The 15682-nt window shown below is 38.4% G+C and overlaps 1 protein-coding gene across 22 annotated transcripts in view; it reads left to right on the forward strand.

Annotated features, from left to right (window-relative positions):
• The window catches only part of GIT2 (GIT ArfGAP 2), a 48049-nt gene that overhangs the window by 1599 nt on the left and 30768 nt on the right, over positions 1-15682 (forward strand). For all 22 annotated transcript variants that reach the window (XR_011441260.1, XR_011441257.1, XR_011441259.1 and 19 more), the window contains 7 exon segments: positions 2509-2642; positions 4697-4809; positions 5439-5544; positions 7082-7168; positions 7283-7413; positions 9566-9660; positions 15140-15185. Coding sequence is in view for 18 of the 22 variants with exons in the window: in XM_003365472.5 (XP_003365520.3) it covers positions 2509-2642; positions 4697-4809; positions 5439-5544; positions 7082-7168; positions 7283-7413; positions 9566-9660; positions 15140-15185 (712 nt within the window). In the remaining 4 variants the exon portion in view is untranslated.

Genomic DNA, 15682 nt, shown 5'->3' on the forward strand with positions numbered 1-15682 from the left:
AATTCCATTGTAGTCTCTCAAAATGTTATTTGTTCCGCTTCCTTATTTTCTATTTTTTTTTTTTGCCTGTTTTCGGTTGAACTTTCTGTGATGTGTTTGATTCACGAGTCTAGATTCAGACTTCCTCTTGGAATGTGTATTCTTTACTTCTCAATGGATGATGGGGGGCTGAGGAAAACTGTTCCTCCACTGCCCCCCTAAATACTGTCTTGCATTTCTGCAGCATTTTCTGCATTTCAGAACATTTTCTCTTCCATTGTATTGTTTTAGTTGTTGTCTCATATGCCTAATCTACAGAGACTTGAGTCACTTCCTTCCTGTTTTGAATATAATTAGGCTACCTTGAAGTGTTCTGTGAACTTGAGCAGCTAGGAATTTGTACTGCCTTTTCTGCAGAGCCCTAGTGAAAGAGTTACCTTTAGGGTTCCTTTGAGATTCTGGTGAATGCTGAGGCCTTCTCCCCAGAAAATGCACACGCACTTACTCTTTCATGTGGAATTTATGTTAAGATTTCTTAGTGAGGTCACAGACTTTTCTGAAGCTGATTTGTGGTATTCCTGGAGCCCAAGTTGAAAAGCCCTGCATAAAACATTCAGATAAACTGAAAGGGTTTCACCCAACCTCGTTCTTACGAACTCAGTTTTGGTTTTACTGTGTTGTTAACATTCTAGTATTCTTTCCATGGGATTCTGATGCGTGATGCTCAAGTGATTAATCAGGAACCTTGCTCAATGTGTATTAAATCCTTATTGTTTTGTTCCTGTTTAATTTCTTCCAAGAATATTGTAAATCCTTTGAATGATATGTGAAAACCGAAGCTATGCTTCAAAACAGTCTTTTTTCTCATTAGGAGTAATACTATACTGCAAAAAGCAGGGTTGTTGTGTATCTTGGTAGGGATCCTTCATCTTGATATTTCCAACCTTTGCTTTTTAGAATAGTATAGTAGTACTGACAGAGTTGTAGTTCATTGAATTATTTTGTTTCCGTTTTGTTGCATGGCATAGACATCTAACCATGATCACATCTTAGTAAATATTGTACTTTTTTTTTTAACAAATCTAGTTCATTTAAAATATATCCTCCTCTGAATTCAACTACCTGAAAACTCCACTGAGATTTTTAGCTAGTGTTCACGTGAAACGTTTGGCGTTTTAAGTATTAACAATCAAAAACTTTTTCCAATGCTCTTGAAAATATCTGACTAGTGCTTAGAGAATAATTTGGAAAAGCTATAACAGCTAATATTACTGGGTACTTACTATTTGCAAGGAACTTTATTTACTCTTTATATCCTCACTACCCTGAGATGTGTTGTTATTCCCATTTGATCCATGGCAAGGGCGCTCAGAGAAGTGACTTGCCTGGGATCATTGTGCAAGAAGTGGCAGAGTTGGGGTTCAGACCCTGGACTCCTTGTCTCCAGGGCCAACCCTCTTAACCACCACACTCTCTGACTCCCAGGATTTGTCTTTGAGTGAAATCCCATAGCTTTTCATTATATGGTTGGAAAGAGTTTGCATAAACTGTTAAAAATGGTAGAGATGGTGTACATGCATTTTAGAGATTTTTGTGGACATTGAAGAATTTTAAAATATAACCCTTAGACCAAGCAGCTTGAATAGCACCTATTGTCACCCCATTGTGAGTCTGATGAAATGTAGGTGGTCTGTCTTTATTTGGGGTTTCTGAATAGTCTGTTTACTTACCCAGTGTGAATTATTCTTACTGCTTCTCAAGTGTGAATTATTCCTTGTTTCAAAGGATGTGTAATGAAGCTCTGTGGGACTTCACAGGAAAAAAGTATTATACATACACTAAAAAATACTACTCATTTTTATTTTACATCTTCGTCTCTGTGAAGCTGCTGTTGTTACAGCTTCTGTTCTTTCGGATCAGTTGCAAGATTGGACTCAGTAGTTCATTTAAAACAACGAGTGAATAGCAGAATGTTTCCCAGTGGAAGGGGCCAGGTTTCCCAGCCTGTGCTCAGAACCACAGCAGCTGCACAGGTTTCTAGTTCTGTCACTCGCAGCTTTCTGCTAAGCAGGCAGGCTTGTCGACTTGTAGCAGTCTTTTCTCCATTTTCTTCAGATAATGCTATGTGGATTATTCACTGTCACAGTGATATTATCTTGCCATTTGTGGAGATGGATTCGAAATGATTCATCAGTATCCTCTCCATTTGCTTCTCGTGTGGAATGACAGAGCATGCACCTGAGACGGTAGATCACGTTAGGGCCACAGACTGTGGCCCTGAACCAGAAAGGAGATAACTGCTTATTAAAAACTTCAGCTCCTGTTTTCAGTCTCAGTTAATGTTGTACCCAGTCAGCCAAGACAGGTGGTATCATCAGACAAGCTCACCAGCTTGATGTGTTGATTAGTGTACTAAAACAACAAAAATGTCTTGCTTTTCTGGAAAAACCATACCTCAGTCTTTTGCCATCTGTCAGTAAAAGCAACCAACTAGTATCCTCGCCACTGAGATTTCATTCTTCTCTCCAGATCCTTCCTGGGCATCAGTAAATAGGGGAACTTTTATATGTGACGAGTGCTGCAGTGTCCATCGGAGTCTAGGGCGCCACATCTCTCAAGTGAGGCATCTTAAACACACACCATGGCCTCCAACATTGCTTCAGGTAGGATAAGAATTCTTCTTCTCATGGTTTATAATTTAAGTTTTTAGAGCTTATTGTTTTAGCAACTAAAACTTCTCCTACTGTATTTCTTAAATCTTACAAAAAATGTTTGAATCAAAACTGAACAGAGGTGCCATGACCATCAATGCTATATATAGATATAAGCATTGAATTCATCATTTAAGATTTGGTTCCTTGGGGCCGGCCCAGTGGCGTAGCAGTTGAGTTCACACCTTCCGCTTTGGTGGCCCAGGTCCGCCAGTTCGGATCCCAGGTGCGGACGTGGCACAGCTTGTCTAAGCCATGCTGTGGCAGGCATCCCATGTATAAAGTAGAGGAGAATGGGCACGGATGTTAGCTCAGGGCCAGTCTTCGTCAGCAAAAAGAGAAGGATTGGCAGCAGATGTTAGCTCAGGGCTAATCTTCCTCAAAAACAAAAAAAGATTTGGTTCCTTCCCAATTTAAAACTTGTCCCAAAAAATCTTGATTATAGATAGGCATATAGTCATTAAAATTTCTTGGTATCGTTTCAGTGCTGACTTTCTAGAATGTCACCAGAAATTGTTTTTAAACAGTCCATCTTTTCCACATACCATGATGAATGTTTCTGAAAGCTATTGCCTTAGAAACTTTCCATTAATCTACTTATTCCTGAGGACCTGCTAATATTTTTAGAACATTTTTTCTTACTTTGATAGAAGCGTGGACTGGGATTCCTCAGAAATTTCTGAAACATCTGCTTTAAGTTTTCTTAAGTTCTTATTACTAGTTAGATACCAAATGAAGTCAACATGTTTTGACTGATGGCCTAACGCTCTGCTAAGTGTTAAGTGGGCTCTTTGTTTTATTTGGGGTCCAGTGTCATGTCACGTGTACTTCTATTTTGAAATTCTGTTGGAACTCAGAATTAAGCAAGTGTTTCGCCTTCATTTGTCTTGAGGACATGTTTTACTAAATCTATGGCAGCTGCACAGCGTGTCCCTTACACTTGCCTATGCAAACCAAGGAACCAGAACAAGTAGGTCTAGGTCTCTGATGTGACAATATCTCCAGTAATGTGAAAAACAGTTGGGGCCATGTCAGGAGTCATAACTTTTGCTCAGAAATTCCAGCAGCTCATTCTCACGTCAAAGTGGGTGTTTACTGCTCTCAGGTGTGTGTTTACAGATTTTATTATAGGATCTGAATAAAGTCCAGAGAGGAGTAGTTTAAAATGCCAGGGTTGACCCTAAAAGAACAATTCACGAAGTATGGCATGTGAACCAACGCTGGTACTCAAGACAGATGTAGGTAATACTCAAATATTTGTTTTAATCGTTGCATTATTTTTAAGTATATAAGAAAACTGTAACTAGCACATCAAACCATAACTGCTAGTAAAAGTTTTTAAAAAATGAATGAATTTAAAGAAAAACATTAAGTGGATAGTCTAGGTGGTACTGGGTTGTTAAGAATCTTGAAAATAGGGGCTGGCCGCATGGCTGAGTGGTTAAGTCCACGTGCTCTGCTTTGGCGGCCCAGGGTTTTGGTGCTTCGGATCCTGGGCACGGACCTATCACCACTCGTCAAGCCATGCTAAGGCAGCGTCCCACACAGCACAACCAGAAGCACCTACAACTAGAATATATGACTATGTACTGGTGGGCTTTGGGGAGAAAGAAAAAAAAGAAGAAGATTGGCAACAGATGTTAGCTCAGGTGCCAATCTTAAAAAAAAAAAAGAATCTTGAAAATAGTATTTGAATTATCAGGCTTGGGAAACACTGCCCTATAGTGTCAGAGTATTCTTCCTTCATAGTCTGTAAGAAAAATATAATCAAACCCATTTAAGTATTTACCTATCCTAAATCCTATCCTTCTGGTCAAACCTGAATCCTACATACAGATTCATCTTTCTCATTCTAAAATCAGAAAATAATAATGTGCATGATATCCCAGTCAGGCTAGTGTTTGTAGTGGGGCCTTGCTTTCAAACAAAAATCAATTCAGTCACTTATTCCCACTGAATATTTGTGGAAATAAATTAAAATATGATTTTATACTGCTTGGTTTTAGATGGTTGAAACCTTGTATAATAATGGTGCTAATTCTATATGGGAACATTCTTTGCTGGACCCTGCGTCTATTATGAGCGGAAGACGTAAAGCTAATCCACAGGATAAAGTACAGTGAGTGGAATGTTTATAAATACTTTTATTTCTTCGTAACACGTGGGGCCCACTGAAAGGAGTACAGCTGTTTTTGACCAGCCTCCACAAGGGCAGCACAGGAGGTGGTTACCCCAATTGTGCATTGAGCTTTTTGCCATTAGAAATGCAGAACGAGGTCGGGCACGGGACCGTCTCTTTTGCATGGTTACCCGGCACAAGTCAATGGTTTCTCCAGTTTGAGACTAAGGCTTGGGGGTTGTTGGTGTAATCAGATTTAAGCTTAAGAGCACAAACAAGAGGCAGTCAGATCAGAAATCTAGGTTTGGGGCTCCAGTCTGCCTGATGCCTCACCTACGAGAAGGGATGAAATGCCACTTCCTCACAACGTTGCTCGGTCAATTAAGAAAATTACACAGAGAAGAAAGATGCTATAAAAAGCAGGTTTTCTGCAGTCCCGGCCATTGTAATGACTAATATATGTTTTCAGACTTCAGGGCTTACACACTGCTGAAACTTACTTCAGTATTGTCCATTTTATTCTTGAGTGGGGGATGTGGGTCACTTCCTCTTCTTTTTATAGTCTAAAGAATGGGGAATGTTGTATCTGAACTGCAAGTGAACTGTTTTCTTTTTTGTTTTTGAACCAGTCCTAATAAAGCAGAATTCATCAGAGCCAAGTATCAGATGTTAGCGTTTGTCCATCGCTTGCCCTGCCGGGATGACGATAGTGTGACTGCCAAAGATCTTAGTAAGGTAGGTCACACCTTTTAAAATCCTGAAAACGGCTGGATGAAACAGTATATTGTTTTTTTTGAAAAAAACTTAAAAAAGAAGAAAAGATAAGTGAACAAAAACTCCTTTCTGTACACTAAATAATTAATAACAGGTTTTTTTGCAATTGGTTTCATCTTTAATCTGAATTCAAATGGCAGTCATTCATGTTAGTGGAGGTGCAGGGGCAAAGAGGAAAAATAAGTATCTAGAAAACTACTTGTGTTTTTCAGATATGGTTTTAAAATGATATTTCTGTAAGTTTTTTAACTTTGAAATAGGAATCATCTCAGAGTTTGTTTCTAGAAGGGACTAGAAAGTTTGTGGGACTTCGTCAGGTTTCTAGGTTGCATGCTGAGTAGGATCTTCAGGAAGCAGGGTGTGACTCAAAGCTGTAGTCCACAGGATGGTTTATTATACTTGTAAAATGAGTAGCTGGTTTACTTTATGTGGGCCTTTGCATGTTTTTGAGAGATGCCATGAGAAATACACATCTTTATCTTCAAAGCACTGCTTTTTGCAAAGGCTCACACAGAGCATGAGCACTCACAATTCAGAATTTTAAACTGCATAGAAATGTATGTAATTGTTAGTACCCCACTTAGTTTACATTTTTTACCATAATTTTTAAAAATAAAATAAGTTAACTTAAAAAAAGAAGACTCGGATGCAGATGTTAGAGTAGACTTCTCCATTCCTGTGATAAACATTACTGTGTTTTGGACAAGTCTCGGTTAGACCTGGAGGAAGGCAGCTTATCTTCTGAATGTATAAGAACTTTTCTGCAATAGTACAGAATTTGGTCTACCACAGGCCTATCTCACACCCTGAAAGACTCTGTTAAAGCGTTGTATGCAAGGCCAAGAATAGTGTTGTGGACAGGGTGTGGTATCAGGCAGAATCCTGTAGTTTACACAGTGTATCATATGAAGCCCTAAAGCCCTGGGTTCAATAACAACAACAACAAATAATAACAGTAATTATAATAATAATAGCAGCTGTGTTCTTTGAGTGTTTCCTATGTACCAGGCTCTGTGCTGAGCACTTTGTTATATCCTTGTCTGCTTCCAGTAACCCTGTGAATAGGTGGCGTTATCACCACCATTTTAGAGATGAGGAAATTGAAGTTCAGATTGCTTAAAGAACTTCCTCAAGGGCATACAGCTTAAGAGGTATATGGTTGGAAATTGAGGTCTGTCAGACTTCAGAGCCATACTTGACCACCTCTTCAAACTGCCTCTCACTCAGAGTCTGGTTGTGCCACTTAGACAGGTCGTGCGTTTGGGCAGGTCAGCCTTCCTAGCCCTAGTTTTCTTATCAGTAAAATGGGCCTGGCCCCGCCTTAGAGCTCAGGGGTGGTTGTGAGCAGCAAGGGAAAGACTGCTCCATCCACCTTACCGAGCCGGGTACGGGTTACATGTTACTGACATAGCGGAGATTAGGATGGTCTGCCAGCTGCTCTGGGACATCACCCTTTACACCTTTCACAAATAGTCTTTTTTGTTTGTATGTTTTTCAGCAACTCCATTCAAGCGTGAGAACAGGGAACCTTGAAACCTGTTTAAGGCTGTTATCTTTAGGAGCACAAGCCAACTTCTTTCACCCTGTAAGAAGGCATGAATTGATTCAGATATTAAATTGAAACTAAGTGGGTTGTATTCGTGCAGCCTTTAGTTTATTTAATTTGCTTTTCTGTCTACTTTTTATTAATGACTCTTAGGAAAAAGGAAACACCCCACTCCATGTTGCATCCAAAGCAGGGCAGATTTTACAGGCAGAGTTATTGGCAGTGTATGGAGCAGACCCAGGCACACAAGATTCTAGTGGGAAAACGCCTGTTGATTATGCAAGGTAAGAGACCTAGATTCTTGTCACTTTTCTCTGGGATTATTTATGTCATGTATGATTCATTGTTAAGTAGCTAAATCGTGTATGATTATGATTAACATTTAACCCCTTGAAAGATTTACATTCTGTTATTTTACAGATAAGAGAGTTCAAAAACATATGAGTGAGAGCCTGGCAGAGTCAGGGGAGGTGGAACCATTAGTCAGTGTGCTTAGCTTCCGGTCTTCCATGTGGTCCTTTATAATGCAGTGGTGTTTGAGCCCTAGAGTCCAAATTAAGTATCAAGAATTGCAGAACTCGCTCCTCCATTTTTTAATACTTTTAGTCATGGCTTGAACTTAAAAACAAATCTGTATGAATAGATATGTGATTAAACAAGTACAGTGAAATCTTAATTGTAAGTTTTAAGTAGTGGATGTCTGGGTGCTTGCTGGATCATCTTTCCTTCTTTTTTTAGACTGATAAACTTTTTTCTAAAGATTTTATTTTTCCTCTTTTTCCCCAAAGCCCCGCGATACATAGTTCTGTATTTTTAGTTGTGAGTCCTTCTAGTTGTGGCATGTGGGATGCCGCCTCAGCATGGCTTAATGAGCGGTGCCATGTCTGCACCCAGAATTCAAACTGGCGAAACCCTGGGCCACCGAAGCGGAGCACTCGAACTTAACCACTCGGCCACAGGGCCGGCCCCCATCTTTCCTTCTTTTTCCAAATTAACTTTATTGACTGCAAAGCACTGTACTTGACTCTGCAGAGAATAAAATGGGTGAAATGACAAAACTCTGCCCTCCCAGAATTTACTGTCTCATGAAGGAGATGATTCATAAGTGTATGAAAGAGTTAAATGAGGCAAGATAATGTGGAATTGATTGCCAAAATGGATAACTGTCTTAAAAGGCATCTGTAGGGCTTCTTCCTTGTGGCTCAAATCACTAAGAAATTCTTTAGTTGGTTTTTGAAGAAGGAGTTGGATTTGGATGTGAGCTAAGGCCTTCCAGGTAAGAAGAAAGCTGTGAGTCAAGTTCAGGGCAGAAAGGTGGACAGGGCATGTTCTGCACAGCAGGGGACCTCACTGGGTAGAGCAGAGTGTGTTTGGGAAGAGTAAGAGCTAAGGTATTGAGGAATACAGTATTTCATCAGATCTGAGATTCCACTGATTGTACAGGTCATCATTATTTCATATATCAGTTTTTTAAAAAGTCGGCTAATTAAATGATAATATACTGTCAATTGTAGGATACTTCCTCATTTCATAGGTGTTAAAAAAATGAGGAAAAAAGTGTGCATTGCAGAAATCAAAGATGGGTGATAGGTTGGAGAATATTCTGTAGTGCCTTGAATGGTGGGAAGAGAAACTGGCAGAAACTAGACTTCATCTTTTAAGAGGAAGAGAGCCCTTAGTAAGTGATACTATCACTTTTCTTGGAATTTTCTCATGTGTACCTTGCATATAATAGTCTTTCAGTGTAGTAATTTATTTATATGCCTTGTTACTGAAAGGATTTCAAGCAGCTTAACTAGTTATTTCATGAACGAAGAAAGGCAAACTTAATATTTTCTGTTATGGAAATTGAAGATCAGGACGTGAAAGTAGCCACAGGTGTGAGCTGTGTATTAGGTTCGTCTGTCTTTCCCTGAATCAGAGACCTTGAAGTGATTACTAAACTCTCATTCAGAGTCAGGCTGACTGCCTCAGAAGTACTTAGAGGAAGGACCTTCTTCAAAATATTGATGTCCACACTCACTCCATCCTTACTGATTCAGAATTTCCAAGGGTGGGTCCTGGACATGTGTATATTTTTTAAAGCACTCTAGTTAATTTTTGAGCACCTCTACCCTAGACCATTTATTAATTTTATCTTCTACCTCATTGGATAAAGTTATTCTTTATTCCTCTCATGAGTCCTTGAATTCCTTATTAAGTAACCTGTCTTATAAATTAATAAAGGAAAGGGGATAGTTCAGATTGTGAAAACAGTTTATAAAGGTGGGAATCAAAGTAGAGTTTGCCAGTTTACCCCACACAAAAAGGTTGATTATTCCAAGAAGTCACGTTTGATGAATCTCTCAGCTGTCTCAGGAGATGTCTCTGTATTTTTCTGTTGTAGAGCCAGTGGCTGGGGAGCACTATAAATGGTACTTTGTTTTCTCTTGGTAGGCAAGGAGGGCATCATGAGCTGGCAGAACGCCTTGTAGAAATACAGTATGAGCTGACTGACAGACTGGCCTTCTATCTCTGTGGCAGGAAACCAGGTGAGTGAAAGGAGAGCAGCCTCTCTACACCTCCAGTCAGTGAGTCTCTGGAAAAACGAGTTGGGATGCTATTATTTATGACTTATGCTTTAACAAATCCTCGAGAAAATTGTGAATAACGATTTCTGTTCAAAATAATAACTATGGCATTTTCAGTTATAGGTGAAAGATATAAGAGCAGTCAAATCTCCTTGAGTTTTGGTTTTAAACTTTATTTTAGCTCTAGAGTAGTGACTGTTTCAAGAATCAAAGAGTGTAATGGAACCAAAGCTGAATGTGCGCAGTTCTTGTGCATAATGGGACTAGGAATGGAAGAGCAAACAATAACTTTTGTAGTTATTTAAATAATTCTGCTATCTAAGGAATGGAAAGAAATTCAAAAGTGAACTTTGCCGTTAGCTACCATTATTTGTGAGGTCGAACTGGGATCGGCAAACCATGGTTCATGGGCCAAATCCAGCATATCACCTGTTTTTTTTTTAAAATAAAATTTTATTGTAAGATAGCCATGACCATTTATTTACGTGTTGTCTGTTGCTGCTTTTGCACTACAGTGGCAGTTAAATAGGTTGAATAGTTGCAACAGAGACCATGTGGCCATAAAGCCTAAAGTATTTACTGGCCCTTTACAGAAAGTTCGCCAACCACTGATATAGAATATCCAATACATGTATACAGTGGTTCTCCACCCTAGTTGTACAGTAGAGTTGAGTCCCTGATGTGGTTCTGGTTCCCAGTGAGATAGAGTAAGCACATCTCATTCTGTGTCTCCTGATGAATACAGTTGAAAACCCGAGACCAAATGCATGGAGTAGCTATCTAACGACTCTAGCTGGTAGACTAGGGAACTCAAAGTACCATCAAGCTGGTGGTGAGTGTCCTGTTTATTTTACTTCTGATATGGCCTCCACAACAGCTTGAAGCCTGGAACTGCAGAACAGATGCAAAGAAGCCTTCTCTTTGTGGTCTGAGGAGCAGGAAATGGGACTTTTCTACAGGACAGAATGTAGGGGGATTCCCCTGGGGTTTTTTTCTCTTCCTTCTTCCTTTTTCCCTGACCCTAGCCCCTAGGCAATCCTGTGGCTGCAGTAGTGGCAACAGCAGTAGCACCCCTGGGTGCCTACATCTCTGACAAAGAGCACGAGGGGAATCCTGACTGCTTTTTTTTCTCTCTCTGTTCTGTCAGTACTTGGCCCAGGAGGCAGAACCTAACCTGGTTAGTTGTCTGGTAAAACAAAAATGTTAACATTCTCTGTGAATTTAAAGAAGACTCAGAGTCTCACAACAATATTCAAAATGTCCAGGATACTATCCATAATTACTTGGCATATGAAGAACCAGGAAAACCCCAAAGACTTGCAAGGGAAAAGGTAGTCAACAGACATGAGCACAGATGTTGGAATTATCAGACAGAGATTTTAAAGCAGATAGTAACATGCTCTAAGAGGTAAGTATTGAACATTCTTAAAACAGATAGAAATATAGAGAGTCTCAGCAGACAAATAGAAGATAGATAAGAACAAATAGAAATGTCAGAGCTGAAAATACAATAACTACTATTTTAAAACTCACTGGATGGGCTTAATAGCAGATTGGAGATGACAAAGAAAAGAGTTAGTGAATTGAAAATAGGTTACTAGAAATTATCCAGTTTGAGCAAGAGAGAGAAAAATAAGACAGTATCAAAAGGTGACATTTGTATTATCAGACTCCCAGAAAGAGATCCGAAAGAGTGTGGTGCAGGAAAAATATTTGAGGAAATATTGGCTAAAAACTCTAAATTTGATAAAAGACAAACTTACAGATTCAAGAAGCTCAGAGAACTCTAAACAAGATAAATTCATAGAAATCCCCACTCAGACGCATCAAACTCAAACTGCTGAAAACCAAAGACAAAGAAGACATCTAAAAGCGACGCTTAACATATAGGCAGTTGTCTGAATGACTATGGATTTCTCATCGGAAACCGTGGAGATGAAAAGGAAGTATTTTCACAATATTTTTAAAGTGCTGAAAGAAAAGAACTGTCACCCAGAACTCCATTTCTGGTGAAAGTAACCTTTAGGAATGAAGGCAAAATAAAGACATTTTAAGATGAAGGAAAATAGAATTAGTTGCTCTAACAGAAACGCTGAAAAAAAGTTCTTTGGGTGGAAGAGAAATGATACCAGAAGGAATCTTGAAACTTCAGGAATGAAAGAAGAGCAACAGAAACAGTATCTGGATGAATATGCTAGATTATGTTTTCCTCTTAAGTTCTTTAAGATATGTGTGACAGTTCAAAGCAAAAGTTATAACATTGTCTGGTGGGGTTTTCAGTATATGTCAGTGTTGACAACTACAACATAAAAGGGAAGAGGGTAAAAGAAATATGAAGATAAGATTTCTGCATTCTTCTTAAAATGGTAAGATAGTATTTCTAAGTAGACTGTAAAAAGTTATATATAATAATCCCTAGCACAACCACCAAAAAAAAGAAACATTACACAATGATATATGGTCAAAAACTCTAGAGATAAATTAAAATGGAATGTAAAAATTACTCAAATAATCAGAAGATATTTTGATTCAAAAAATTCAAAAAAAAAAAGAAAAGGAGAGAGAGAGGAACAAAAAACCGAAGCCCAGAAAGAAACCTTATAATAAAATTGTAGACTTAAATCCAAACATGTCAGTAATTACATTAAACATTAATGATCTAAACACACCAATTAAAAGCAGAGATTGTCAGAGTGGATTTAAAACAAAAACCAAGCCCTAACTATATGCTATCTACAAAAAAACCCACTTGAAATATAATGATATAGGTAGCTTAAAATTAAAAAGATGTAAAAAGATATGCCATGCAAACACTAAATAAAAGAAAGCTAGAGTGGCTATGTTACTATCAGTAACAAAGTAGACTTCAGAGCAAGGAAAATTAGCAGGAGGGGGACGTAATATGATGATAAAAGGGTCAGTTCCCCAAGAAGATATAACAATTTTAAATGTGTACACACCCAGCAACAGAGCTTCAAAATACTTGAGCAAACTTTGATAAAACGAAAGGAGAAAAAGTCAAATCCACAATTATTGTTGGAGACTCAGCTGTCCTCGCCCAGTAATAGAACTGCTAGACAGAAAATCAGCAAGGATGTTGAGCTGAAACCAAACCATCAACCAACTGCATCTAGTTGACATTTATAGCATACTCTACCAACAACATCAGGACACACATTCCCTTCAAGTATGTGTCATTCACCAAGATAGACCATTTCTTGGGTTATAAAACAAACCTTAGTAAATCTAAAGAATTAAAATCCTACAAATTATATTCTCTGACTATAATGGAATTTAGCTAGAAATAAATAATGAAAATATAACTGGAAAATACTCAACTGCTTGTTAAACATACTTCTAAATAATCCATGATGTAAGAGGAAATCTCAAGAGAAGTTAGAAAATATTTTCAGATGAACAAAAATGAAAATACAACATATCAAAATTTGTGGGATGCAGCTAAAGCAATGCTTATAGGAAATTTATAACATTAAATTCTTACATTAGAAAAGAAGGGAAGTCTCAAATCCTTAATCTAAACTTCCCCCTTAAGAAACTAGAAAAAGATGGGCAAAATAAACCCCAAACAAGCAGAAGGTAGGAGATAATAAGAGCAGAAATCAATGAAATTGGAAAGGAAAACTGTAGCAAAAAATCAGTGAAACCAAAAATTAATTCTTCAAAAAGGTCAGTGAAATTGGTAAATGTCTAGCCATAGTGACAAAGAAAAAAGGAAAGAATACACATGGGGGATATTACTACAAACCCCACAGACATTAAAGGATAATGCAGAGATGTTATAAATAACTCTATGCACATAAATTGGACAACTTAGATGAAATGAACCAATTCCTTGAAAGCCGCAAACTGCCAACACCTACCCAAGAAGAAAGTGAGAAATACGTAATCCTACGTTTTAAAGAATTTGAATTTGTGCTTAAAAACATTCCATTAAAGTGGCCGGCCCCATGGTGTAGTGGTTAAGATCAGCACACTTTGCTTTGGCAGCCCAGGTTCGCAGGTTTGGATCCCAGGTGCGGACCTACACTGCTCATCAGCTGTGCTGTGGCGTCAACCCACATATAAAATGGAGGAAGATTGGCACTGATGTTAGCTCAGGCCTAGTCTTCCTCAAGCCAAAAAAAGGAAGGTAATTGGCAACAGATGTTAGCTCAGAGTTAATCTTCCTCATCAAAAAAAAATACATTCCATTAAAGAAAACCCCAGCCCAGATGATTTCACTGGTGAGTACTGTGCATCAGCTGAAGTGGTGTTGTCATATAGCAATATGATAAATATGGTTTATGACTCATATGGTTTGCGAGCTTTGCAGTTATGATTCTTAATGGATATTTTTAAGTGTTTCGAATTCACATTTCACATTTTGCACGTAAAATGAGACTATTCTGCTCAACATTTGAAGAAGAAATTCTACGTGATATTTTCTACAAGATGTAGAAATCATGTATCCAACAAAGGTCTTGGATCCAGAATATTTGTACCTAAATACATAAAACTCAAGAATAAGAAAGCAAACAATCCAATAAAAACTGGGCAAAGACAATATAAGATGGCAAATAAGCACGTGAAGAGAGAAGCTCAGCATCATTAGTCATTAGGGAAATGCAAATTAAAACCACAGTGAGATACGACTACATACCTATTAGGATACTAAAATTTTATCAAAAAAGACTGACCATACAAGTGCCGAGGGAGATGCAGAGCAACTGTAACTCATACATTGCTGATTGGAAAACAAAATGACTGGAAAAAGGTCTAGTGGTTTCTTACCAAATTAAACATTCATTTTCACCTGTAACCTGGCAGTCCTCCTCGTAGGTATTTGCCTAAGAAAAATAAAGACTTATGTTTACACAAAAACCCGTATGTGAATGTGTATAGTTGCTTTATTCATTGGCATATGATCAGTGTCTTCCGGAAATCAGATTAGGACTGAGTCAGTAAGCACTGTAGGAGATGGAGCCCCTGTCTGCATCTACCAAGACCACCAGCCCTGACTGTTGTCTACTAATTGATTAATTTGAAGGTGGGCCACCAAAGCTCGAGGAAGCTCCGCCTTCCCACATGAGAGCTGATGGAAGCCTGCTCTGAGCTAATTCAGCTCCCTAAACATTCTGTCCATGGCCGAAGGTCATCAGTTATACTAGGGACAAACAAAGCCTTGGATCAGGGTGAGCATAGGCTTTCTGCTTAGTGATGTCTGGACCTTTATACCAGAAGAACATGAGGATATGATCCTTGGTGCTGGCCAGGTCTTTGGGAATTTGTAGCCAATCTGGCAACTTCTGTACCCCCACATAATTCATAATTAGGGGAAGATACTAATTGCAAAACATAAATTAAGAAAATAATGTTGGTGGTCCTTTACAGATCCTACATTATTTATATGAACAAAATTTTGGCTTGGTTTCTGTTTCAGATCACAAAAACGGACAGCACTTTATAATACCTCAAATGGCAGACAGGTAAGGCCATTGAAATACCAATCAATTTTATCTGTCACTACTATTTCCTTGGTTGTGTAGTGTTTAAGTGTATTATATTTTGTGTTTAACAAAGCCCATACATTTTTCTCTTTTATGGCTATACAATTTGGAAATAAGACGGCTGTAAGTAAACCACCATATAAAACTTAAGTTTGAAAGAGTACAAGTAACAAATTTGGTAATAAGAAAATTGGAGTCAGTGATATTGTCACAGTTTTAGCCAGTTGTGACGGTTTATTGTGTCTGTAGATGATATCACAGAATATTTCTGTATTATTAGAGAGTATATCCCTTGAGTGTAAAAGGGATCAGCAAATTTTTTTGTTGTTCTTAGGGCCAGATGGTAAATATTTTGGGCTTTGTGAGCCATACAGCCTTCTGTCACAACTACTCAGCTCTGCCAGGTGTAGATGAAAGCATCTGTGAACACTATGTAAATGAAGGGTGTGTCTGTTCCAATAAAATTTTCTTCCTGG

The sequence above is a fragment of the Equus caballus genome, chromosome 8, assembly GCF_041296265.1.
Source record: "Equus caballus isolate H_3958 breed thoroughbred chromosome 8, TB-T2T, whole genome shotgun sequence".
In the NCBI taxonomy this organism is placed as follows: domain Eukaryota; kingdom Metazoa; phylum Chordata; class Mammalia; order Perissodactyla; family Equidae; genus Equus; species Equus caballus.